The 27,821-nt window shown below is 39.7% G+C and overlaps 1 protein-coding gene across 3 annotated transcripts in view; it reads right to left on the bottom strand.

Annotated features, from left to right (window-relative positions):
* Nucleotides 1–27,821, bottom strand: part of LIN9 (lin-9 DREAM MuvB core complex component) — a 70,822-nt gene that overhangs the window by 4,410 nt on the left and 38,591 nt on the right. For 2 of the 3 annotated variants that reach the window (XM_045877626.2, XM_054508117.2), the window contains 5 exons: nt 25,145–25,278; nt 22,474–22,593; nt 22,080–22,181; nt 18,239–18,319; nt 2,329–2,454 (listed from right to left, as the gene is read on the bottom strand). In XM_045877626.2, the coding sequence (XP_045733582.1) occupies nt 2,329–2,454; nt 18,239–18,319; nt 22,080–22,181; nt 22,474–22,593; nt 25,145–25,278 (563 nt within the window). The remainder of the gene's footprint in view (nt 1–2,328; nt 2,455–18,238; nt 18,320–22,079; nt 22,182–22,473; nt 22,594–25,144; nt 25,279–27,821) is intronic. The other variant, XM_064594461.1, reaches the window with a different exon arrangement.

The raw sequence follows: 27,821 nt of genomic DNA, 5'->3' as shown, positions 1-27,821 counted from the left end.
AGTGAAAACCTTACTAACTAGAGTTCATTATTTATTTAAAGTTCAATTTATCTTCAGACTAAGGGTATAGGGTCAAAATACTAAGTTCAGGTTATTTGGATTCATTTTTGTCTCCTTTAGTGTTTATGTTATTCCTTTGACATAGAGTTAGGTTCGTTTACTTCTATTTATACTCCATTTTGGAGTTCATCTGTATTTATTGAGAAAACAAACACTCAGAGAAATGTCACTCCCCTCACTCCTCGATCCCTGCCCCATCCCCAAATTAGTTCTAGTTTATCCTTCCTGTGTTTATTCTTGAAAAACTAAGAGGATATATGTGTATTTTATTTTTACATATTTCTGCTTACTCCAAAGGAAACAATTGCTATATATACTTCCATGTACTTTATTTTTTTCACTTAATACATCCTGGAAATCACTCCATATCAGTAAATGGAGAGCTTCCTTGTTCGTTCTTACAGCAGCAAGGTACTCCACGGTGTGGATGTACCATAAGTTACTTAGCCAATTCCCTATATATGGGCATTCATGTTTTTTCTAATATTTTGCAAATACCAGGAATGCTGCAATGAATCACCTTTCTCTAACGCTTTAAAAAAATTCTATTAGTTTTAGGTGCTATGAACATTCTAGTGGTAAACAGAAGTTCACAAACCTGTTTGGTATATATCAGAAATAGAATTGCTTAATCATACTGTTTACGCATTTTAAAATCAATATTGTAGGGGCTCCTGGGTGGCTCAGTTGGTTGAGCGTCTGCCTTTGGCTCAGGTCATGATCTCAGGGTCCTGGGATCGAGCCCTGTGTTGGGCTCCCTGCTCAGGAGGGAGTCTGCTTGAGATTCTCTCTTCCTCTGCCCCTACTTACACGTACTCTCTCTCAAATCAATCAATCAATCAATCTTTAAAAAGCAAATCAAATCAATATTGTACTTCCCCAAGAGCTTTGTGAAAATGAAATCATTTTACTTCATGGGGAAATGGACCTATCACAAAAGGCCCTGTGTACATACTGAAATTACACAACAAGAGTGATGAACAGTCCACTTCGGCGCGTGTTGTCAACTTTGCTCCGCGCGGTCTCGGACTGCTTGGTTTGCATCTCTCGTGGGTTAGTAGCTGGCCCGGAGGGAGAAATCTAATCACTAGGACAACGCTTACTGCTATTGTAGGGGACAACTACCGGGAAAATAAAAATAAATGATAATGATGGTTAGAGGAATGAGCAAAATAGTCTCAGAGTGTAGTTCCAGGCAAACACAGTTCATTTCCTTCAGCTCCAGGTGGACAGGTTGATAACATGGCCTACGGCAGATCTTCGGGACTAATTAGGAGGTTAGTGTCATAAAGAGCTAACTGTTGAAGAACCTCATGTCACAAATGGACGTGGCTCACAGGAAACATAAAACCTCTAAAAATGCAAGTGCTGGAGCATTCTAAACTCATCTGTCACTTCTTACCTTGTTGTAAGAAAATCACATTTGAGGTGAAACCACTGAACTGCCTTCATACATATAATTTTATGTACACGATAATAATTCACAAATAACCCTATGCTCTACATACTTGGTTCAAGAATCCATAGTTCTAATGTAAAATTTAAAGCAGGAGGAAACAAAATTGTATACACAGCATGATCATAACTTTGCGAGAAAAAGCATTATATCTATCTATCTATCTATCTATCTATCTATCTATCTATCTAAAATACTAAGGGGAAATAAACCAAAATACAGTATTTGGGATTGTGGAATTAAGAGTTTAAGAGTAATCATTTTTCTGGATTTTTCTATATTTTTTTCAAGAGCAATACCATTTGTAATTGAAACAAAAATCAACACAATTGAGAGCTGACTGTGTGTAAAGCACTCTTTGACACTAATGCTAAAATGAGTAAAAATGTACATAAAATCCGGTTCTGCTAAAGGACCTGATAGAGATGTTGGTGTAGTTTGAATTTTCTTTTTTTTTTAATTCTTATGTTAATCCCCATACATTACATCATTAGTTCTAGATGAAGTGTTCCATGATTCATTGTTTGTGCATAACACCCAGTGCTCCATGCAGAACGTGCCCTCCTCAATACCCACCACCAGGCCAACCCATCCTCCCACCCCCCTCCCCTCTAGAACCCTCAGTTTGTTTTTCAGAGTCTATCGTCTCTCATGGTTCGTCCACCCCTCCGATTTCCCCCGCTTCATTCTTCCCCTCCCGCTATAGTTTGAATTTTCTAAAATGTGAAGGTAAATAACAGTATTTAGCTTCAAATAAAAGAGTGGGGGAGGGGGGCACAGGCCCTCAGGGGAAATTTATACACATCACCTACCTCATAGCAGTACTGCTGAACTTTATGCAAAACTTTGTTGAGGTCCTTGTTGAGCTGCTCAAGCTCCAGAACGATTGTTGCATATCTCCGCTGAAATTCAATGCCGATGGGCATGGAATAGGATTTCTGCAAGGAAAAAAATCTGATTTATTAAATAAAGATTTATTTATTTATTTATTTGGAAGAGAGAGAGAGTGAGCGAGAGGGAGAGCATGAGCAGGGGGAGGGGGAGAAGCAGACTCCGCTGCTGAGCAGGGAGCCCGACGTGGGGCTTGATCCCAGGACTCTGGGATCCTGACCTGAGCTGAAGGCAGACGCTTAACCGACTGAACCACCCAGACGTCCCAAAAATCAGATTTTGAAAAGGATTTTTTTTTAGAGACAGCACACACGGGGTGGGGGGAGGGGCAGAAGGAGCGGGAGAATCCCAAGCCAACGCCACTCTCAGTGAGGAGCCCAACTTGGGGCTCGATCTCACGACCCTGAGATCATGATCTGAGCTGAAATCAAGAGTTCAATGCTCAACCGACTGAGCCACCCAGGCACCCCGATAAGGATTTTTTTGAGCAGTGCACTTTCAGTGATCTAACATGAGATCTGACTATTCCAAAACAACAGAAGTTTATTGAAGTTGTCTGTCCTCAATGTTCTACTTCTTGTGTGTGAAAACAGTATTATTGTTATTTAGGAGACTATTCTTAGGAGCATCGGGACATCTACCATTCACTTTTTTTTTTCTCTAAAAAAGCTAAATCTGGGGCGCCTGGGTGGCTCAGTTGTTAAGCAGCTGCCTTTGGCTCAGGTTATGATCCCAAGGTCCTGGGATCAAGCCCCGCATCGGGCTCCCTGCTCCGCGGGAGGTCTGCTTCTCCCTCTCCCACTCCCCCTGCATGTGCTCCCTCTCTCTGTCAAATAAATAAATAAAAATCTTAAAAAAATAAATAAAAAAGCTAAATCTATCCTTTATTGGTGGGCTTGGGTTGGTGTGTTCTTTTTGCCATTTAATTTTTTTTTAAGATTTTATTTATTTATTTGACAGAGAGAACTAGAGAGCACAAGCAGGGGAAGCAGCAGAGGGAGAGGGAGAAGCAGACTCCCCGCTGAGCAGGGAGCCTGACATGGGGAATTGATCCCAAGAGACTTGGGATCATGACCTGAGCTGAAGACAGACGCTTAACCGACTGAGCACCCAGGCACCCCTCAACTTGTTCTTCTTAACTTTCTATTGAAAATATTTAAAATTCTTTTGGAATAGAAAATATATTTGCATTCCTGTGCATATAATGGGATATGTCAACTGTCAGATTGTGTGTCAGGGTGAGTGGAGAAGGGGAACCTGTCAGGCTGTGGGCTCCCAGCCTGCCAGAATGAGACCTCTCAGGTATAACTTCACGCTATATAAAACTTAAAAAATTTTTAAGTAATTTCCACACCCAACATGGGGCTTAAACCCACAACCCAGAGATCAAGAGTCGCACGCTCCAATGACTGAGCCAGTCAGGCACCCTGTAACTTAGTATTTTTTTTTAATTGAAAAGTATAACATGATGGGTGCCTGGGTGGCTCAGTCGGTTAAGCATCTTCCTTCGGCTCAGGTCATGATCTCAGGGTTCTGGATGGAGCCCCATGTTGGGTTCCTTGCTCAGCGGGGAGCCTGCTTCCCCCTCTCCTTCTGCCCCTCCCCCCATGTATGCGTGCTCTCTCTCAAATAAATAAACTTTAAAATCTTTAAAAAAAAGTATAACATGAGAAAAATGCACAAAATATACATATACAATTCAGTGAATTATCACAATGCAAACACCGGTTCTTAAAAAGTTAAACACCGGGGCACCTGGGTGGCTCAGTCGGTTAAGCATCTGCCTTCAGCCCAGGTCATGATCCCGGGGTCCTGGGATCAAGCCCCACATGGGGCTCCCTGCTCGGCGGGGAGCCTGCTTCTCCCTCTTCCACTCCCCCTGCTTGTGCTCTTGCTCTCGCTGTCAAATAAATAAAATCTTTAAAAAAAAAAAAAGTTAAACACCTACACCTACCATATGATCCAAGAGAAATGAAAACACTTGTCCATGCAAAGACTTGTACATGAATGTTCGATTTTCTTTGTAATAGCTAAAAAATGTGAACAATTCAAATGTCCCTCAACAGGTGAATGGATAAACAGATTGTGGAATATCCACACAATGTGCTACTGCTCAGCAATAAGAAAGAATTACAGTATGTTGCTTGAACTGTGGAACACACAACCAAGTGGATGAATCAAAATCCTTATACTGAATGAAAGACGCCGGGCAAGAAAAGCATATACACTGTATGATTCCATCTATATACAATTCTAGAAAATGCAAACTAGGGGTGCCTGGGTGGCTCAGATAGTTGAGCATCTGCCTTCGGCTCGGGTCATGATCCCGGGGTCCTGAGATTGAGCCCCGCGTCCGGCTCCTGGCTCAGAGGGGAGCCTGCTTCTCCCTCTGCCTCTCCCCCTGCTCATGCTCTCTCTCTATCTCGAATGAATAAATAAAATCTTAAAAAAAAAAAAGCATGCAAAGTAATCTGAGATGACAGAAGGTAGATCAATGGTTGCCTGGAGGCTGGGGTAGAGGGAAGGATGGATTATGAAGGGCTTAGGGAAATCTGGTGAGGAGGGGAGAAGACAGAAATACTGGTAACCTCATCTGTGGTGCTGGCTTCATGGGTGTGTATGTGTATATGGGCACACACATATATCTGATCAAACCATACATTTTAAAAAGATACAGTTTACTGTACACCAATTATACCTCAACAAAGCTGGGGAAGTCATGGGAAAAATCCACTACATCAACAGAACACTGCTAAGAAGCCCCACATATCACCTTACAATCCTTTCTCTCTTTTCTCTCCAAAGCAACCTTATTGACATCAAACATCATAGTTTGACTTCTGAAATTTATTTAAAATGCAATTATACAGTATATACTCTTGTTCCTAGCTTCTTTCAATTAACATTGTGAAATTCATCCACATGGTTGTGCATATCCACAGTTCATTCACTGTGGTGTAGAAATTCCTTTGTAGAAATATGATATAATCAGCCATTCTATTGGTTCCATTTGTTACTGGATAATAGGGCTGCACCTAGTTCTTGGTCAATATGAATAGTGCTTCTAGGACATTTTGTACTTAGGTACCCACATGTGTAGTTTTAGTAGACAGAGCCAAAGAGTTCCCCAAAGTGATGGAATAAGGAAGTTCTGGCTGGGATGCCTGGGTGGCTCAGTCAGTTAGACGTCCGACTCCTGGTTTCGGCACAGGTCATGATCTCAGGGTGGCAAGATCAAGCCCCACATCAGGCTCCATGCTCAGCACAATCTCTGCTTGGGATTCTCTCTCTCCCTCTGTCCCTCCCCCACCCCCTCTCTCAAATAAATAAAGTCTTAAAAAAAAAGTTCTGGCTGCTTGACATATTTTCCGATCTTTGATATTTTAAGTGTTTGAATATTAGCCACTTTAGAGGGTGTGAGTGATATCTCTTTGTGGTATTAATTCGCATTTTCTCTATTACTAATGAGGCTGGGTACCTTATCAAAAATTTTTTGTACATCTGAATATCCTCTTTTTTTTTTTTTTAGATTTAATTTATTTGAGAGAGAGTGAGCGAGCGGGGGAGGAGCAGAGGGAGAAGCAAACTCCCCGCTGAGCAGGAAGCCTGACACAGGGCTCGATCCTGGGACTCTGGGACAATGACACGAGCCCAAGGTAGATGCTCAACTGACTGAGCCACCCAGGCGCCCCTGAATATCCTCTTTTTAAAATGTATCTGTTCAATTCTCTTTCCTGTTTTCTATTAGGCTGCCTATCTTTTTCTTTCTTTTTAAAAAATATTTACTTATTTGAGGGGCGCCTGGGTGGCTCAGTCGTTACGCGTCTGCCTTTGGCTCAGGTCATGATCCTGGGGTCCTGGGATCAAGCCCCACATCGGGCTCTCTGCTTGGCGGGAAGCCTGCTTCTCCCTCTCCCACTCCCCCTGCTTGTGTTCCCTCTCTCGCTGTGTAAATAAATAAAATCTTTTAAAAAAAAATTTACTTATTTGAGAGAGAGAGAAAGAGTCATTTATTTATTTATTTACTTTCTGAGAGAGAGAGAGAAAGCATGTGTGAGAGGGGGACAGAGGGAGAGAGGGAATCTCAAGCGACTCCATGCTCAGGCCAGAGCCCAAGGCAGGGCTCGATCTCATGACCCCGAGATCATGACCTGAGCCGAAATCAAGAGTCGATGCTTAACCGACTGAGCCACCCAGGCGCCCCTTACCTGCTAGCCTTTTAAATAAATATCTAAGGCATTTTTGTAGTTAATTTAAAGGTTAATACACTCTTACAAGCTTGTCCACTTTACAAACAGATAAAAGGAAAATCACATCCAAATCTGTGTTCTTTTGGGAAATAGCCTGGCAGTCCCTCCAAGGCCGGCACATCAAGTTACCGCATGACTCAGCAACTCCACTTTCAGGCACGGACCCAACGGGACTGACAACATATGTCTCCATAAAACCTTATACACACATGTTCATGTAGCCTTACTCCTAGCAGCCAATGAGTGGAAGCAACCCAAGCACCATCAATGGAGGAATGGATAAAAATGCGGTGAGTCTGCACACTGGCATGTTATTTGTCAAGAAAAGTACCGATACACACACAACGCCACAGGGAAGGACCCAGTCACAAAGGACCACGTACTGCAAGACTTCGTTCACAGTAAACATCCAGAATAGGTGGACAGAAATTAGATTAGTGGTTGCCTAGGTATGGGGTGGGGGGTCAGAGGGGAAATGAGGAGTGACTGCTAAAAACTATGCGGTTTATTTTGGGAATGATGACAATATTCTAAAACTAACCAGGGACGCCTGGGTGGCTCAGTCGGTTAAGCATCTGCCTTCGGCTCAGGTCGTGATCCCAGGGTCCTGGGATCGAGTCCCACATCGGGCTCCCCGCTCCACGGGGAGCCTGCTTCTCCCTCTGCCTCTGTCTCTCTCTCTCTCTGTCTCTCATGAATAAATAAATAAAATCTTAAAAAAAAAAAAAAAAAAAAACCTAACCGTGATGATGGCCGTATAACCCGTCAATTGAACTATAAACTCAAAACCACTGAATGGTTCACTTTCTGTAAATGGGTGAATTGTGTGGTATGTGACTAATACCTCAATAAAGCTGTTATAGGGGTGCCTGGGTGGCTCAGTCAGTTAAGCATCTGCCTTTGGCTCAGGTCATGATCTCAGGGTCCTGGAACCGAACATGACAGGGACAATTCTGACAACACATTTTGGACAAGAAAACCAACTTACAAAGTGGTGGACAGGACAGTGGGAAGAAGCACAGAGACCATATTACCCAGAGAACCACTGATACGAGGTTTTAAACATGGTTAAGACGGAATTCTCAGGGATAGATCCCTTTTCCTACTCTTGAATTATTACTAACTTCCAGGTATGACAAGAGATATTTTCAAAGTGGGAAAGTAATTATTAGACTACTGGTTCAATATCTACTTTTATATAGTGCTGGAGCAATTCAAACCTATTTTAATTAATACCATATGCACTATTGTTTGTGAGTGTATTTTTAAGATATTCATATTGGCATATTGAAATGAATAACCTCAAATTTTCACTGACTTTAATATACTATATAATTTGCCCTAGAAAAGTCTGCTCAAAGCTTCAACTCTCAATGAACTCCATAAAAACGTCTCAGGTGTATGATTGAGAAATTTGTCTTTTTTGGATTATAAAAGTGACTAAGCATTTTAATATAAGCTAACGTAATTTCTCCTTTCACTTTACAAATAGAAAGTTTGAACATCTGAGTTCATATTTTGACTACTTTGGTTTCAGTTTGCTTTTCCTGAGTAAAGTATAAGATAAACAATTAAGCTTTCTAAATTCAAAGGAGACTTCATCAGGCCAATATTTTATTTTCTTTGCAAATTCCATAAGAAAATAAACTTTGAACAAAGCAGTATGCCCAGTCCTTTGAGGCGAAAAACAATAAACTTATCAGGACATTGGTAAAAATAGAACATAATTTAGCTTTCAACTTCAAAATTAAATTAATTAAATAAAATTGAATATTTGTTAGGGTGGAGGCTGGGTGGAGATAAGGTAGATAAAATCACTCCTCCTTGGTGCTAAAAACATTAGGGGTTAGCAGTGTAAATGTTCAGTTAGTTTCCTGTCATTAACCTGAAGCTTCAGAAAAAAAAAAAAGGAAGAAAGTTATAAGGAATAAATGGAATGTATACCCAGAAAATTTATAATTCATAAATCTGAAAGAATTGTTATATTTCTGAAGGTTTTTTAAAATAATAGTTCTGTAGATATTAAAATAAAATCTCACATCATAATATCTGGGATTCTTTCTTCTGCAAAGAAGGAACTGAATCATTTGTATTTGTCCCTGAAATACTCTGTAAAATTCCAATTCACAAGTAATGTACAAAACAGGATGAGTAATAGCTATGTTAAGATTAAAGGATAGCAGGGTCCCTGGGTGGCTCAGTCAATTAAGCGTCTGCCTTCGGCTCAGGTCATGATCTCAGGGTCCTGGGATCGAGCCCCGCACTGGGCTCTCTGCTCAGCGGGGAGTCTTCCTCTCCCTCTCTCCCTGCTTGTGCTCTCTCGCTTGCACTTTCAAATAAATAAATAAATAAATAAATAAATAAATAAATAAATAAATAAAATCTTAAAAATAAAGATTAAAAGATAGCATTTGATTTTTACCACTCTACAAGGTGCTATACATATTTTACATCAATATATTAGAACTGGCACAGTCTCTAAGGATATTTGCCACATTTTGTTTACATTCCAAGACTAATCCCCAAATCACAGATCATACATCTGTTTACTTTTTGAGGATTCCACTTAAAGGTATGGTTTGTTTGTTATATGTAATACAAAGGAGGTACTTTGAAATAAATCCATCCTGCTCCACCATTTGTTTGTAATACAGGTATCAAAAACATTCCTGAACATACTTCTGATACCACTAGTCGCTAGCATCTCTTCAAAAATCAACACAATTTGCAACAGCATTCATTTTACCTGCTACTTTATTTTATTTTTTTAAGATTTTATTTATTTATTTGACAGAGAGAGGGAGAGAAACAGTGAGAGAGGGAACACAAACAGCGGGAGTAGGAGAGGGAGAAGCAGGCTCCCCACCGAGCAAGGAGGATGAGGGGCTGGATCCCAGGACCCTGGGACCATGACCTGAGCCGAAGGCAGACACCCAACGACTGAGCCACCCAGATGCCCCTTACCTGCTACTTTAAACAATTTAAATTTCAACTCTCTCACTAAGTAAACTGTGATTTATGCTTTTCCTTCTTTGGGAAACAAACATTATTCTACAGTAATCTGATACTTCTTGCCTTGTTCTTATCCTGTAAACCTGAATTCCAGGTTTACGTTTAAATGACAATGCCCTGACAGGAGAAAAAAAATACCATGGTACATTTTTCCTCCTGTTGTCTGGAAACATAATGAGTGTATTTTATTTTATATTTTATTTTATTTTTTAAAGATTTTATTTTTGGGGCGCCTGGGTGGCTCAGTTGGTTAAGCGACTGCCTTCGGCTCAGGTCATGATCCTGGAGTCCCAGGATCCAGTCCCGCATCGGGCTCCCTGCTCAGCAGGGGGTCTGCTTCTCTCTTCCCTCTCGTACTCTCTATCTCATTCTTTCTCTCAAATAAATAAATAAAATCTTTAAAAAAAAAAAAAAAAGATTTTATTTTTTAGGGACGGCCGGGTGGCTCAGGTAGTTGAACATCTGCCTTTGGCTCAGGTCTGATCTCGGGGTCCTGGGAGTGAGTCCTGCATTGGGCTCCTTGCTCAGCAGGGAGTCTGCTTCTCCTCCTGCTTGTGTGCTCTCTCTCTCTCTCTGACAAATAAATAAATAAAATCTTAAAAAAAAAAAAAAGACTTTATTTTTTAGTAATCTCCACACCCAACATGGGGCATGAACACACAACCCTGAGATCAGGAGTTGCACACTCTTCTAACTGAGCTAGCCAGATGTCGTGAGGGTGCGTGTTTTAAATATTTTATTACCAATGACCAGGTTATGTTTACCAACTGGAATTCTTTTGTTAAATGTTTGAGTGTTTTGCATTGTAATAATCAAGATATTAACATGAGTAGAAGGTTGTTGATTTATGACAACCTGGAGATCCCCTAAAATCAATTGCTATCTGTTTCATCTTTCTTTTTATTTATTTATTTGACAGAGAGAGACCACAAGCAGGGAGAAGCAGGCTCTCCGCTGAGCAGGGAGCCCGACGTGGGGCTCCATCCCAGGACCCTGGGATCATGACCTGAGCCAAAGGTGGACACCCAACGAACTGAGCCATCCAGGCGCCCCTCTTTCTTTTTTTAAAAAAAAGATTTTATTTATTTGTCAGAGAGAGAGAGAGAGAGAGAGCACCAGCGGGGAGAGCGGCAGGCAGAGCAGGCAGAGGGAGACGCAGGCTCCCCGCTGAGCAAGGAGCCCAGTGTGAGACTCGATCCCAGGACCCTGGGATCATGATTTTGTCGAAGTCAGATGCTCCACTGACTGGGCCAGCCAGGCACCCTGACATACTTTTCTAAACACAGAAATTCCCATTTGTTAATATTTTATTTAGGATTCTTGCAATTCATTAGATTTTGATAAATTATTCAAGCATTATAAAATGAATTGGAAAGTGTTCCTTCCCCTCCCCCCCATTCTCTAGAAGAAGTTTTTGAAAGTGGATGTTTGAAAGTTTTTGAAATAGTAACTATTTGGTTGAATTCACTGGTTTGGAAGAACTCATTCAGGGGCGCCTAGGTGGCTCAGCCGGTTGAGCAACTGCCTTTGGCTCAGGTCATGATCCCTGGGTCCTGGGATCGAGCCCCATGTTGGGCTCCCTGCTCTGCGGGTAGTCTGTTTCTCCCTCTCCCTCTGCCTGCCACTCTCCCTGCTTGTGCTCTCTCTCTCTGTAAAATAAGTAAATAAAATATTAAACCATAAAATAAAATTTTAAAAAACATTGATTTTTAAAAAATTTTTACTAAATCCAGTTGATTTTTTTTTTTTTTTTAGTAAGCTCTATGCCCAAAATGGGGCTTGAACTCATGACCCCAAGATCAAGAGTCAGCCAGGAGCCCCTCCTTATTAGATTTTTTTGATTAGTTGTTTTATCTATATAGTGGAAATGCCTTTTTCCTTTGAATTTTGCCAATTTTTGCTTTATGAATTTGGAAGCCATAATTATGTACATATAACTTTGAAATTATTTTGAAATGATACCTTTCATCATTAAGGAGCACACTTCTTTATATCCAATAATATTTGTTGCCCTGACTTTCACTGTCAGGTATTACTATAGCTATCAGATCTTCTACTGCTTTTTAAAAACTTGGCACTGTATACCTTTTCATACACTTAAAATTTTTTATTTTCAGGATCCTTTAATATTAAATGTGTCTCTTATATGCATCATAGAGTTGGGGTTTTACTTTTCATTCAGTTTGGCCATCTTTGCCTTTTATTCAGAAGATTTAGTCCACTTATATTTAATATTATTACTGATATATTTATTTATTTATTTATTTAAAAGATTTTATTTATTTATTCATGAGAGACACAGAGAGAGAGAGAGAGAGAGAGAGGCAGAGGGAGTAGCAGGCTCCCAAGGAGCAGGGAGCCCGATGTGGGACTCGATCCCAGGACCCTGGGATCATGACCTGAGCCGAAGGCAGACGCTTAACCATCTGAGCCACCCAGGCGCCCTGATATATTTATTTTATTTTATTTTTTAAAAGATTTTATTTATTTGACAGAGAGAGACACAGCGAGAGAGGGAACACAAGCGGGGGAGTGGGAGAGGGAGAAGCAGGCTTCCCGCCGAGCAGGGAGCCCGATGTGGGGCTCGATCCCAGGACCTCGGGATCATGACCTGAGCCAAAGGCAGACGCTTAACGACTGAGCCACCCAGGCGCCCCTATTACTGATATATTTAGATTTAAATCTACCACCTTACTATTTCCCTTCTATTTGTCCCCATTTGGTGTCATTTTTTTCTTTCCTTTGTCTTTTTTTTAAGACTGATTGAATTTTTTTTTTTTAAAGATTTTATTTAATTATTTGACAGAGAGAGAGACAGCGAGAGAGGGAATACAAGCAAGGGGAGTGGGAGAGGGAGAAGCAGGCTTCCCGCCGAGCAGGGAGCCCGATGTGGGGCTCGATCCCAGGACCCTGGGATCATGACCTGAGCCGAAGGCAGACACTTAATGACTGAGCCACCCAGGCACCCCGACTGATTGACTATTTTTATTGTTCCATTTCCCTACCCACCTCACCCTGATTAGCTTGGTAGTTATGCATCTTTTACTATTATTTTAACAGGTGCCTCAGAAGTTAAAATGTACATCCTTGATTTATCAAAGTCTATACGTATACACACACCCCCACTCTCTGACCAATAAGCAATTGGTGGATTTTTTTTTTTTTTAAAGATTTATTTATTTGACAGAGACACAGCAAGAGAGGGAACGTAAGCAGGGGGGAGTGGGAGAGGGAGAAGCAGGCTTCCCGCTGAGCAGAGAGCCCGATGTGGGGCTTGATCCCAGGAACCTGGGATCATGACCTGAGCCAAAGGCAGACGCTTAACCATCTGAGCCACCCAGGTGCCCCTGGTGGATTGTATTTTTTTTTTTTAAAGATTTTATTTATTTATTTGACAGAGACATAGCGAGCGAGAGAGGGAACACAAGCAGGGGGAGTAGAAGAGGGAGAAGCAGGCTTCCCCGCGGAGCAGGGAGCCCGACGTGGGGCTCGATCCCAGGGTCCCGGGATCACGACCTGAGCCGAAGACAGGCGCTTAACGACTGAGCCACCCAGGCGCCCCAGGTGGATTGTATTTTTAATTCTTTATATTTTAAATGTCATGAGGTATGATTTTATATAGTATCACTTAGATTAATCCATATATTTATCCCTTCTGTTTCTCTTCATTCCTTCTGAAACTTCAAGTTATTTATTTATTTATTTGAGATAAAGTGAGAGAGAGAGAGAGAGAGAGAGAGATCGCACACAAGCAGGGGGGAGGGGCGGGAGGGAGGGAGATGCAGACTCCCTGCTGAGCAGGGAGCCTGATGTGGGACTCCATCCCAGGACCCTGGGAACATGACCTGAGCTCAAGGCAGATGCTTGACTGAGCTCCCCAGGTGCCCCTCAAGTTTTTTCTTTTGCTTTATTATTTCCTTTAGTATAGTTATTCTGGTAACAAATTCTATAAATTTGTCTTCAAATAGTCCTTATATTACTTTACCTTGAAAGAGTTTTCATTGAGTATAGAAATCTAGGTTGGTAGCAATTTTGTTTCAGCCCCATGAAGATGTCATTCCATTTTCTGTTCTCTATTGTTTCTGTGGAGAAGTCAGATGTCAAACAAATTGCTGCCCAGTACCCATCTGGCTCTGGGTACTTTATTTATTTATTTATTTAAGATTTTATTTATTTATTTGTCACAGAGAGAGAGAGAGCACAAGCAGGGGGAGCGGCAGGCAGAGGGAGAAGCAGACTCCCCGCTGAGCAGGGAGCCCCATGTGGGACTCGATCCCAGGACCCTGGGATTGTGACCCGAGCTGAAGGCAGACACCCAACCGACTGAGCCACCCAGGCGTCCCTATTTATTTTTTATTTAAGTAATCTCTGCACCCAATGTGGAGCTCAAACTCATGACCCCATGATCAAGAATCGCATGCTCTACTGACTGAGCCAACCAGGTGCCCCTGGCTCTGGGTACTTTAAATATTTTTTACTTTGTGTTTAGTTTTTAGCAGTTTTACGATTGTGTGCCTTAGAGTCCTTATCTTTTTATTTATCCCATTGAGATTCACAGGGCTTCTTGAATCTGTGGTCTATTATTTTTTGACAGTTTTGGAATGTTTTCAGTCATTATGCCTTTAAATACTCCTTCTGTCCCATCATCTCTTTTCTCCTTCTGTTATTCCATTATACATGTTAGACCTCTCATTATGTCCCTTATTTCTCTACTCTTCTGTATTTTCCATCTGTTTTTCCTCTACGCTTCATTCTGGATATTTTCTGATCTATTTTCAATGACTAGCTCTCTTCAACTGTTCCTAATCTGCTGTGGTTATACCTTCCAACTGAGTTCTTAATTTTGATTGTTGTAGTTTACTTCTAGAGCTTTCATTTGGTCCTTTTTGTTGTTTCCAGTTCACTTCTAAAATTCTCAATTTTGTCTCATTTCTTTAAACAAATTAAGCACTTAGAATCTATGTCTAAAAAATTCCATTATCTAGAATCTGCCAATTGTCTATACTTTCTTTTGGTTTTTGTTAGGGTTATCTTGTCTCCTCTTGTGTCTGAGATTTAAAATTGAGTGTTAGGAGGTGCCCTGGGTGGCTCAGTTGTTGGGCATCTGCCTTTGGCTCGGGTCATGATCCCAGGGTCTTGGGGGGCTCTCTGCTCAGCAGGAAGCCTGCTTCTCCCTCTCCCATTCCCCCTGCTTGCATTCCCTCTCCTGCTGTCTCTCTGTCAAATAAATAAAATCTTAAAAAAAAATAAAATTGAGTGTTAGACACTGTATATTAAGAAGTTTAGAAATAATTTGAAGCCTAGGGTAGTATTATGTTTCACTAAGAGGAATATTTACTTCTGGTGGGCTACTTAAGGGTCTCAAGATCACCTTAATTCCATTTTAGAGATGAGAGAATTTGAAGGTGGGCCAGCGTTGCCTTTTGGGGTTCCAGCTCAGAGCATGGAAGGTTTGCCAGCTTCCCCTAACCCTTGGTGGTCTCTGGACTCTAATTTTTGTCCTCCCTCCCCTTGTATACCTTTCAGGAATGCCACTCAGTTTCTCAGCTACCTTTTCTGGAAGTGTGGAAAGCCCCTCAAGAAAAAAGCAATGCTAAATGCCAGGTTCCCCATTCTGAGTTTACTTCTTTTCCCAGATTCTATCTATCTATAATTCTTTAAGATCTAGTTAATGCTCTAGTGTCTTCAAACAGGTTATTTTTATATTTTATTCCAGAGGAAATAGTTGTTGCCAACTATTTGGATTAGAAAGGTTAATCCAAATTACCTAGTCTACCATTACTAAAAGCAGAAGCCTTAAATTTCCCCCAAATTCCATATTCAAATTCTTTACAGGAGCATCTGTTCCCTTCTTTTTACATTGGGTAAATGTCACATTTACCCAGTTCTGTCATTAGGATGAAAACGGGGAATGAGGAAACAGACATTGAATCAATTCCTCTAAGTGGTGCACATTACTTCTGCATTCCTCCATCAAATGTGCAACTCTGGGCCTGGAGCCTCTTTAGGGTTCCAACATACAGACTCTCAGCCATGTTTCATCTCAGCCGTGTTTCACCCAACATGGACAATTTTTAAAATCTTGCATACATTATTAAACAGTCTGCTTCCATTATTCTATTTATTTATTTGTACATCTTATTTTATGTGAAATTGTAGGGGATAGGAAGAAAACATGTTTTCAGCCTACCACCTTAAACCAGAAGTTTCATTAAATCTTTAAAATGTTCATATACTTTGACCCAGCCATTCTACTTTTTAAGAATCTATCTTACAGACACAGACAAATGCACAAAACTATACAGATGAGGATATTTACTATAGCACCATTTTATTTATTATTTTTAATATTTATTTAAGTAATTTCTACACCCAGTGTGGGGCTCAAATTCATGACCCTGAGATCAAGCTAGTCAGGTGCCCTACTTTAGCACTATTTCTTTCTCTTTCTTTTTTTCTTTCTTTTGTTTCTTTCTTTCTTTTCTTTCCTCCTTTCATTCATTCATTCATTTATTAAGACTCCATTTATTTATTTGAGAGAGAGTAAGAGTGAGAGAGCACAAGCAGGGGGAGCGGGAGAGGGAGAGGGAGAAGCAGGTTCCCCGCTGAGCAGGGAGCCCAATGCAGGGCTTGATCCCAGGACCCTGAGATCATGACCTGAGCCAAAGGCAGACACTTAACCAACTAAGCCACCCAGGTGCCCTTTACCACTATTTTAGAAAAATAAGGAAAATAACTCAAATACCTATTAATAAACTAAATTATGGCACAATACAGAAATTTTTAAAGACTGTATTAAGTTAATATAATGACAGAATTAAATTTTTTTAGAAAATAATTTTCAAAACCATATAGGACTGTACATGCATAGAAGAAGAAGTCCATATGCTTAACATATAAACATTTATAGCATATACTAAGCTAAGTAACATTCATCTATGGGGAAGGCACTATAAAGAACTGTTGTCATCAGTCTTAAAATATTTGAATTTTTATAATGGGAATTGTTTTTAATCATAAACAAAACAAGTAATAAAACATATCAAGCCATCTAGACTTCTACAAAATTCTCACATGCCCAAGAGCCGAGCCAACATCAAATCAGGCCTCTATTCAAAGTAGGTAATACTAACCAGGCTAAGGCAAGCCCAGTACTTTAAGGTGTGGAACCCAAACACAGAGCAGTCCTAACTAGTGATATGAAAGTGACATAATTAGACTATGCATACAGATGAAAGAGATGATAAAATGATCAGAAGAGATCATTGCTGGGGAGCAATGAAAAGGCATAGAGAAAATGGTAGAAGTAGAACTGCTGGAAATCAAGAAAGGAATTAAGGAAAGAAGCAAATATATACATTTTTATGTTTAGGGTGTATAATGGCAATACATTATGACTAACTTTTTGCTATCTTTGATAGTCTGTGTATCTGTCAATACTGTTTTCATATTGTGCCTAAATGAGTTGAGCTGGGACCAAGAAGCCTGTTTTGTTTGTTTGTTTTTAAGCAGGCTCCACGCCCAGCTTGGAGCCCTATGTGGGGCTTGAACTCATGACTCTGAGATCAAGACCTGAGATCAAGAGTCAGGCGCTTAACCAACTGAGCCACCCAGGCACCCCAAGAAGGCTGTTTTGGTATCTGTACTACTAAATAGCAGGATGATCTTAGACTGAAATTCCTTGACATCTTTGGTCTTCCACTTTCCAATTCCATAAAATGGAGGTTCAAATTAGAAAATTCAAAGTCAAGTTCAGATAAAATTCCATCATCCTAAAAGAAGACTGTTCCTCTTTCAGCTAGGCATCCCTTATCCATCTGTTGGCCCACACGCACTAGAGATGACGATGCTATGACTCCCTAGTCCTGCGCTCAAGGCAGATGTTAGTAAGGAGCTACAGCGCTTGCCCGTGTCTAGTGACTGAGTTCTCTCTTACTTTCAAATCTCCATGTGGCCATTTGCAGTCACTTGGAGACGGTACTTGGGATGAAATCTATTTGCCATCCTACAAATCCATAAGCAAGTTATGACTTTCAGTACAATTCAAAAACTTTCTTAGTGAATATTTTCTACATTAAAAAAAAAACTCTGATAATTCTCTCCAATGACTAAAATTGACGCTCATATTTTTGGACTGACTAGATTAATAGAATAGGATATAAAGCACTGTCAAGATAACCCGAATATGTCAACTTATATATTTCTTGATTTATTTATTCTGAATCACTTTTAATAACCTCTGTTAACATGACTCTCTTAGTCAAGGCACCAGTGCTAGGGATTCTACGTTCATGCAAACTGTCAAGAACCCAGCCCACTCATTAATCCTATCCAACCGGAGAGTCAGTGGCATAATGAGGTCTGGGGTAATGAAATGCACTGCACTGCTAATTTACTTAGCATGTGTTCGGTATAACAAGAGATAAAGATAGCAAATGAGGATTTAAAAATAAGATTTATCTCATTTATCTCAAGGTTTTCGTCCATAAAGTATTTTTAATTCCTTAGATACAGAAGTCTCTGCCATTTTAAAAGTAGACAAATAAAGAAAAAAGAGAAATGTCCTTACCAATTTTTCTGCTTCTGTGTTCATTTCCCTTAATTTTTTGATATGTTCCTTTTTAATCATGAGAATTTTTGATAATTTGGTCTACAGACAAAGAAAAAGAGATGTTTTGGAATAGAGGCCTTTAGGTATAACAAACATCAAATTACCAATTTTTCACTAAGATATTTTAGCAGATTTTAGTGTTTCAATATAAATAAACACAGCACATGCATTTTAAAAAATAAATCTGATTGGCTAGCAGAAAAATATTTTCTTAAAATCCATTCTAACCGGAACATGTCAAAAGGACCCAGGAGTCAGTCTGAACAAGCTTTCACTGGCCCACGTGGGATCATTCAGGGACCAGTAAGAATAACCACTGGGATGGACCGAAGTACAAATATATTAAAATTTATGAGTTCATACAGATACTTTATAAAAATTAACCATTATTGGAGAATGCCAGTGACCAAACTCATTATTTTATAAGCTGGAAGACAAAGAGAAAGAATCACGTGTTTATCCTGCCTTTCCTACACAAACTATACCATTAGGTAACCAGATAATAGGTTAGGGGAAGCTTTTCTTTATAAAACTGTTTCAGGGGCACCTGGGGCCTCAGTCGGTTAGGTATCCGACTCTTGATTTCTGCCGGGATCATGGGATCAAGTCCCGAGACAGGCTCTGTGCTCGGGGCAGAGTCTGCTTGAGATTCTCTCTCCCTCTACACCCCAACTCCCACTCTCTCGCTCTAAAAAAAAAAAAAAAAAAAAAAAATTAAAATAAATAAATAAATCTTAAAAAAAAGAGAGACTATTTCAGTTAGTAAATGAAGAGGAATGATAGAACGAGAACAGTGCCATTTCGCAATCCTAATGAATGGCTGGATCTAGGCACTGATAATCAGTGGCAGCTAAGTTTATATAAAAAATATAAAATAGCATGGGTCTATCAGAACACAAAACCTCCTACAAAAGTAGTTACATAAAATAAATGAACCAACAAAATAAAAAACCCAAATCTAATCAAACTTCTATATCCAATGAGCAATTTACATAAAAGACAAAAGACAAAAGAACACATTGAATGATACCACAAGGATTCAGTCAGTAAAACCCACTGTGGGAGACTCTTTGGACAAATAATCCAGTTTCTCAAACAAGTAAGTTGTACAGGGAAAAGAGCATTCAATGGTTAAGAGACAAGTAGAAAATTTGAATGCTGACTCAACATTTGATGATATTAAAAGGCAATTCTGTTTACTTTTTAGATGTAATAATGGTATTATAGTTTCTTTCTTCTTTTTCTTTTTTTTAAGTAATCTCTACACCCAATGTGGGGCTCGAACTCACAACACGAGATCAGGAGTCGCATGCTCCTCTGACTGAGCCAGCAAGGTGTCCCTTAGTTATGGTTCTTAAAAAAAAAAAAAAAAAAAAAAGCCCTTATCTCAGAGATATGTAATAAAATATTTACAAATAAATGATACAATGTCTGGTATTTGCTTCCAAATAATGCAAAAGGGAGAAAGTAGGTGGAAGGACAGATGAAATAGGACTGACCAGGAGTTTGCTGAGAACAGGTTCTAGCTCGATGATGGGTACACAGAGGAGCAGTAAACAATTCTGTCTGCTTTTATGTGCTTTAAATTTTCAATAATAAAAAATCCTAAGAATTGGCCTAAGTTGATACAGGCAGAGGGCCTAGTTAGTAAGATATGCCCCATACTTGTTATGGAACAGACTGTAGTTAGTGCTCAGCAGGCCCAGAGCTGGGGACAGGTCTCCCTTCTCTTATAAATTGTTGGATTTTTATGGAAATATGTGTCATTCTTTAGAGATGGAAGCAGTAAAAGATGGAATGAAGGCAACTGTTCTTTTTTTGTTTCTATTAAGTGTGGTGTTGCTTGTTTCTGATAAAAAATCTCAGCTGTTTCCTTTTCATTCTTTTCAAAACTGAGTCGTCTTGAACAAAGCTGATCAGTCTCTTTAGATTCCTCAAAATCCCTAACCCCAGGAAATAAAAAGTTTCCTCAAAAAGAAAATTCATTGTAAACTATGAATTATGAAATTTGCAATTTTTTTTTTTGAGGGCAAGCAGGGGCGGAGAGGGGGAGTGGGGGAGGGCAGAGGAAGAAAATCTTAAGCAGGCTCCCTGCTGAGCACAGAGCCAGACACAGGGCTCAATCTCAAGACCCTGAGATCCTGACCTGAGCAGAAATCAAGAGTCTGATACTTCTCTGACTCAGCCACCCAGGCGCCCCGAAACTTGCAAAAAATTTTTAATACTTCTTTTGTCATAAGAAAAAAATATTAAGAACCGAAAAAGTGAGTTTAAGTCCCATGTTGGGTATAGAGCTTACTTAAAAAAAAATAAACCACACACACACATCTACTTCAAAGCTTAATATTAACAAGAGCAACTTGAGCTTCATAAAACCTTACATACTATAAAAGACAAGTACATAAAAGAACTTTTATTTTTACCTCTTAGATAGCTTAAAACAATAATGAAAGTAGTGTTTTAACTAGGGTTTATACCTAGTTTTTGAAGTTAAAATTAAGCACTGAAGCCAAATATTTCAGCATTGGTAAAAATATCAGTACTTCAGAGGTACTGTAGTAGTAATTAGCTTCTGGCTCCCTCTGCTGGTGTCTCTCTCCCTCTCGCCCTCTCTCTCTCTCTCTCTCTCTCTCTCTCTGTCACACACACACACCCACACACAGCCCCAAATAGGTCATATTAGTTTTGTTTTTACCTCTATTACTTAAAAGAAAGTATTTCTTTAAAAAACAAGTGTCCTATTTGTGAAGAGGATAAAGCTTCGCTCTATTCATAATTTCAACTTTTCGTATAAAAATATCTTATCTATCTTTGAAAGCCAAAAGGCAAAAGAAAATCTGCATTGCAAGGATAACCACCAAGGTATGATCAAGGAATACAAAATGCTATACATTTGCAACTAAATGATAAAATGTTTCCTTAAAATAACATCAATTGCAAGTGGTAACACTGAATATTTTAATGGATTATATTAGAAATATTTTTATTTATACTCTTACCCCAAGCCAAAGCAGTTTTTCTCTTCAAAACAGGAAAAGAAATCAAACATTAGACTATGATTCAAAGTAAATGATTGATTTAATCTAATTTTCAAAGTGAACAGCTCATTACATTCTGATGAGTCGGTCTTTTCAGGAATATTGTTCTACATAATAATTCTACACTTGTTTCAGGTGAGGCTTATATTTCTCAGTGTCTATCACTAGTTAGCAAGCCAACGCATTGTAACTGCTCAGTTGACTGATAACTGCAGGACGCACTGAGGTCACTAAATAAAGGCCTTTGTACTTACACAAGTTATTAACAGCTAACCATTCAGGTTTGACAGAGCATATGGTGTAATGTTAGAGTCCTTAACATAGCAAGAAGAGCTCAACGAAAAAGACCTCTAAGTCTTTTTTGGCTGTTATAACTTTTATTTCCTTAAGGTTACTTTATTTATTTATTTTTTTTAGAGAGAGAGAGAGAGAGAGTGAGCACAAGTGGATGGGAGGGGCAGAGGGAGAGAGAGAATATCAAACAGATTCCTTGCTGAGCCTGACACAGGGCTTGATCTCACAACCCTGAGATCATGACCTGAGCTGAAATCAAGAGTCAGATGCTCAACTGACTGAGCCACCCAGGCGCCCTGACTTTTATTTTCAAGCTTTGCTGGAAATAACAGGGTTCTTAAAACCAACACAATGATTAAAAAAAAAAAAAAAAGTAAAATTATTTGGTCAGAAAAATTTTCAATTTTAATTAACACAAAAGACGTTGAGTTTTCTTCATAAGCAAGCCAAGATAGAGCAATTCTTACCACTTGGATAAGGAATTCTACTGGAAAACCACCTAACGTTTCAGTGTCAGAGCCAGAAATTTTACTTCTCCAAGGTGACTGTCCTAGTAAAGGATCATTATCCTATGGGAATAAGAGGGAAATCATTTAACCACTGACTGTTCAAAAGAAGGCATTTTATTTTTAGATAAAAAGTAAATCTGATTATAATTAATATTACATCAAAAATCTTACAAAAAGGAAAATATTTCCAGAGTTGCAACAACGATTTACTTATTTTATTTAGTAACAGACAACTTAAAATAATGTAGCTACCTCTTGAAGTTGCTGTAATAGATGTGTATTTCATAAAAACATTACTCACGCTCATAATACTCATTTACATTACTGCCGACACTTACAAAATGGCACTTACCGTAATGGGTGACTGGAGAGGGGGAGTGTAATGTAGCCGTGGTGGGGTCAGGAAGAATCGAGAAGGCCGCTGTTTTTGTCCAAAGGCAGCAATTGGCATCGTCTCATGAGGCTCATTACTCTTTGAGAAAAGAGGAAAGCCCACAAGTCTTGAAGAACTTTACCGACCATCTGAGCTTTACAAACATGACACTGAAGCTGGAAACACGCACCCGCTCATGAGCTATGATTTATCACAGAATCTATTATCCTACAAAGGTCAAAGGCCTAAAACGTAAGTCAGAATATGGAAATACTACTTCGCCATCAAAGGCTGAACTCACAAAACAGAATAATTAAGAAAAAGACCACTGGATCGAAACAGGAAATCAAAGATTAATCTTTTTTTTTTTAAGATTTTATTTATTTATTTGAGAGAACAAGCAGGAGTGGGAGGGAAGGGCAGAGGGAGAGGGAGAGGGAGAAGCAGGCTTCCCGCCGAGCAGGGAGCCCAATGCGGGGCTCCATCCCAGGACCCTGGGATCATGACCTGAGCTGAAGGCAGATGCCTACCGACTGAGCCACCCAGGCACCCTGAAAGATTAATCTTCAAGTGTCCTAGGACTACCGGTGCTTGCTGTGTGCTAAAAGCTGGCTCAATATTACCTACTGCACTTACAGTGCACTCTTACCCGGCCGGGGAGGAATATCTGGATGATCTCCTAAAGGAAATTACATTAATGAACTGGAAAAGCAGTTTTCCTTTTCTGACAGGGGAGGTTGAAAGGTTGCATCCTTTAAGGAAAAACACTTAAGGTTGGTGTACTTTGCTCTGCAAATGTAGTCCAAATTTTCTTTCTCTTCTATTTCTCCTCTCTAAAAAGTATGTTTGAAAAGGAAAGCCTCACAATAAACAGCCTTAATTTTTAAAAAGTATGTATCAGAAAAAGAAAATTCTTCTATATTTGCACTAAGGAGATAAAGAAATTTTTATTTTTAAAAAATATTTTATTATTTGACAGAGAGAGAGAGCGCACAAGCAGGGGGAGCGGCAGGCAGAGGGAGAGGGAGAAGCAGGCTCCCCCCTGAGCAGGGAGCCCGATGTGGGGCTCAATCCGAGGACCCCGGCATCATGACCCGAGCCGAAGGCAGACACTTAACCGACTGAGCCACCCAGGTGCCCCAAGAAATTTTGATTTTTAATTGTAAGGTCATAAACCTTAAAAATCAAGTTTATAACAGAAATGAAAAAAGGGACGTTAAAAGCGAACAATTTAATTTCCATAATGCTTAGTGGCAAACAATTCTGTTAAAAAAATTTCATTATTGGGGCACCTGGGTGGCTCAGTCAGTTAAGCGTCTTTCTTTTGAACTTTTAAAGGCTCAATTCATAATCCCAGGGTCCTGGGATCGAGTCCCGCATCAGGCTCCTTGCTCAACAGAGGGCCTGCTTCTCCCTCTCCCTCTGCTGCTCCCCTGCTTGTGCTCTGTCAAATAAATAAAATCTTTGAAAAATAAAAATAAAAATTTTAAAAATAAAAATAAAAAATACAAAGTTCATCATTGAGGCACTGGCCAGCTCAGTCAATACAGTGTGCAACTCTTGATCTCAGGGTTGTGAGTTTGAGCCCCACGTTGGGTGCAGAGATTACTTTAAAACCTTAAAAAAAAAGAAAGTTCATCATTCAACTTTTAAAAAACTTCATTAGATTGCAGAGTTGCCTTAGTTCTTAAAATTATTTTGACTTATTGGAAAGGTGCATAACTCTCATGACATTGCTAAATCAGACATGAAATGGTGAAATAATGGCCTAGTTTTAAAGGACTGATTCAAGAATTCAGAATATCCAGATTCTGGTCTCAGCCTGCCAGGAAACCAGCTCTAGAGCCACTTAATGTATTATGTCTTAAGTTTCATCGTGCAAAAAGTGAGAATAATTAAAAGCCACCCTGCATAATTCTGAGGATAAAACAAGAGAACAAATCCTAATGTGCAAGATGTTACTTCATACTTTTAAAATCATTTTGCAAGATGACCTTAGTTTAACAACACAGCTGGAATAAAAGTGTCATTTTGCTTATTCCCCAAGGTAATTGAGTGAGGAGTGATCAGCTCTGTCACACTAAAATGGTGTGTGGGTAAGGTACAATGGAGGGATGTTCACGTCTAGACAATGTTGAAGACTTGAGTAGAGTTCTGGTCTAGGGGCCTAGGAGGCAGGTCTGCGAACTCCTAAGGATCTCTTCCTCCATGACCTGAAGTCTTGATTCTATCACAAAATACAGTCTGTAGAAAATTCTACACAACACAGTTGTTTTTTATTTTTTGCTTTGTGGTTTTTTCTTTTTTTAGATTTTTAAAATTTTTGAGGCATGTAGGTGGCTCAGTCAGTTAAGTATCTGCCTTTGGCTCAGGTCATGATTCCAGGGTCTTGGAATCAAGCCCTACAGCGGGGAGCCTGCTCCTCCCTTTGCCTACTGCTCCCCATGCTTATGCTCTCTCTCACAAATAAATAAAATCTTAAAAAAAAAAAGGTTTTTTTTTAATTTTTAAGTAATTTCCACACCCAACGTGGGACTTGAACTCACAAGCTCAAGATCAAGAGTCACATGCTCTACTGACTGAGCCAGCTGGGCGCCCCATGTAACATATTTAATAGGCATAAGACACAAGTGTATTATGAAATACTTACAAGAACTTCATAGTCAGGGATGGTATGGGTTCCAAGCCCTGCCCTATCAAAAGTTACTCTATAAGTAGCATTAAAAGTATCCACAGCATCTATTTGTCCAGTGAAGAGACCATCATGAACACCACGTAATCGAGCTGGGAAAAAGAAACAAAAAGGCATTAAGATATTTGGAAGATATAATAAATTGTCAAAATTGCTCCAAGCATGTAATTTAAAATGTAGAAAGTATAGTATTATTGTTTACTCTAGTCTCAAAAAAAGCATGCACTTCATTTTAGGTTTAGAGAAACAACAAAATTTTTAAACTACAACTATAAATGATGATTGCGGGGTGCTTGGATGGCTCAGTCAGTTAAGCCTCTGCCTTTGGCTCAGGTCATGATCCCAGGGTCCTGGGATGGAGCCCCACGTCAGGCTCCCTGCTCAGCAGGGAGCCTGCTTCTCTCCCTCTGCTGCTTCCCCTGCTTGTGCTCGCTCTCTGTCAAATAAAGAAAATCTTTTTTTTTTTTTAAGATTTTATTTATTTATTTGAGAGAGAGAGAATGAGAGAGAGCACATGAGAGGGGGGAGGGTCAGAGGGAGAAGCAGACTCCCTGCTGAGCAGGGAGCCCGATGCGGGACTCGATCCCGGGACTCCAGGATCATGACCTGAGCCGAAGGCAGTTGCTTAACCAACTGAGCCACCCAGGCGCCCCAAATAAAGAAAATCTTTAAAAAAAATGATGATTGCTAATTTGATATACGAATGAAATCATATATCTACCAGGGGAAAATTTATTTTTAAAGATTTTATTTATTTATTTGAGAGAGAGAGAGGGAGCGCACGAGCAGGGGGGAGGGGCAGAGGAGAAGAAGACTTCCAGCTAAGCAGGGAGCCTGACACGGGACTCAATCCCAGGACCCTGGGATCATGACCTGAGCTGAAGGCAGACACTTAACTGACTGAGCCACGTAGGCACCCAAGGGGAAAATATTTTTAAATCATTGCTTTAAACCCCAAATTGAAAAAAAAAAAAAAGTCAACAGAAGAATTTTGGTTATTATACTGAAGTGAAACACTAGGAGCAGTTCAACTACCAAAAAAAGACCAGGATGATGTTCAGAAAAGATTAATACAGCAGGCCTAAGACTGCGATCCTTAGAAAGTGCTGCCTGCGAGGACTTTCAAAGCAACTATCAAAAGAATTTCAGGAGCGCTCCCACTGTTCCCATACTAACAGAGGTGATGTACTGCATCTGAACTGTGATTGTCGAAGACAACCGATTCAGGGCTCTGGAAATGGACCAAATGCAAAAAACAATTATGAAACGTCTACTTTTGGGGTGCCTGGGTGGCTCAGTTGGTTGGGTGTCCAACTCTTGATTTCGGCTCAGGTCATGATCTCAGGGTTGTGGGATCAAGCCCTGCGTCGGGCTCCATGCTCAGCATGGAGTCTACTTCTCTCCCTCTGCCCCTCCCCTCATGCTCTCCCTCAAATAAATAAGTAAATATTTAAAGAAAAAATAAATATTTACTGTTAAAAAAACTGATAAAGCTTCAGGTAAGGACAAGGGAAGTCAGTGGCCTTTTGCATGAGGCTGTTTATACCCCCGCCATCACCACTACCTTGGTTGGTAAGAATTGTTTTACTAGTGAATGGCTGGTCATGAAAACAGGAATGTGATTGCCAAAGGGGGCAGACTCAATGTGGACCAACAGGTAAAACCTGTGACCCTGCCAGTTAAAAGTGGTAAACTTGATAAGGAGAGAATAAGAGAAGCCCACAGTTTTGTAAGCCCAAAGTGTAGTCCTGGCTAAGGGGCGTGGCAGAACAGGGAGATTCTGGAAACTAAAGAGCCATAAAGGGCTGAAAGCTCTCCATAAATCTCTAGCTAACTGGAAAACTATATGAATGGGTAGAGAAGATGTAAGCAAGCCTGGCAAAAAGTAAAAGCTAAGGTTCACTTGAAAACTGACAGCAACTTTGTCTGTATTTCCCAACTCACACAAGGATTAATCGGAGGCCTTTCTTATTAAGATGCTTGAGCACAACCTCTGCCAAAGTCACTGGTTGATCACTAAGTTATACAGACACAGGTGCAACTCCTAGGAAGCCAAGCTTAAAAATATAAGAATAAAAAAAATGAGCAGAGACATCAGTGGTTGCACTAGACAAGTTACTGAAGCAAACACAACTATCAAAAAAATTAGAAGGCAGAGTTACTATGATCATTATCTAAAATGTCAAGTTTTCTACCAAAAATTACTAGACATGTAATGAAATAAAAAGGCATGACTCTTACTCAGGATCAAAGAGGTATTAAGTAGAAATTGTCAGAAATGATAGATTAGCAAAGACTTCAGAAGTAGATACTATAAATATGTTCAGAGAATTAAAAGAAAGATGACAATACTTGATAGGATATCTCAACAAACAGAACCTACAAAAGAAAAACTCTAGAGGTAAAGAGCAAATTTGAGATAGCAGAAGAATCACTGAATGTTTCAAATAATGTATTGTAGAAGTCTGGATTATGATCTATTAAGAAGAGACCAACAGAAATTATTCAATCCAAAGAACAGAGAAAAAAATATTGGAAGAAAAAGAAGAGAGACACCTATGGGAAGATATCATGTTACCAACATACTTGTAATGAAAGTCCCAAAAGACAGAAAGAAGCAGAAAAAATATTTGAA

The sequence above is a fragment of the Mirounga angustirostris genome, unplaced genomic scaffold, assembly GCF_029215605.1.
Source record: "Mirounga angustirostris isolate CCGP_5_RB_7025 unplaced genomic scaffold, mMirAng1.0.hap1 SCAF_6, whole genome shotgun sequence".
NCBI lineage: Eukaryota > Metazoa > Chordata > Mammalia > Carnivora > Phocidae > Mirounga > Mirounga angustirostris.
Note: the sequence above shows the minus strand (reverse complement) of the source record. Positions and strands in the feature narration are given on the sequence as shown.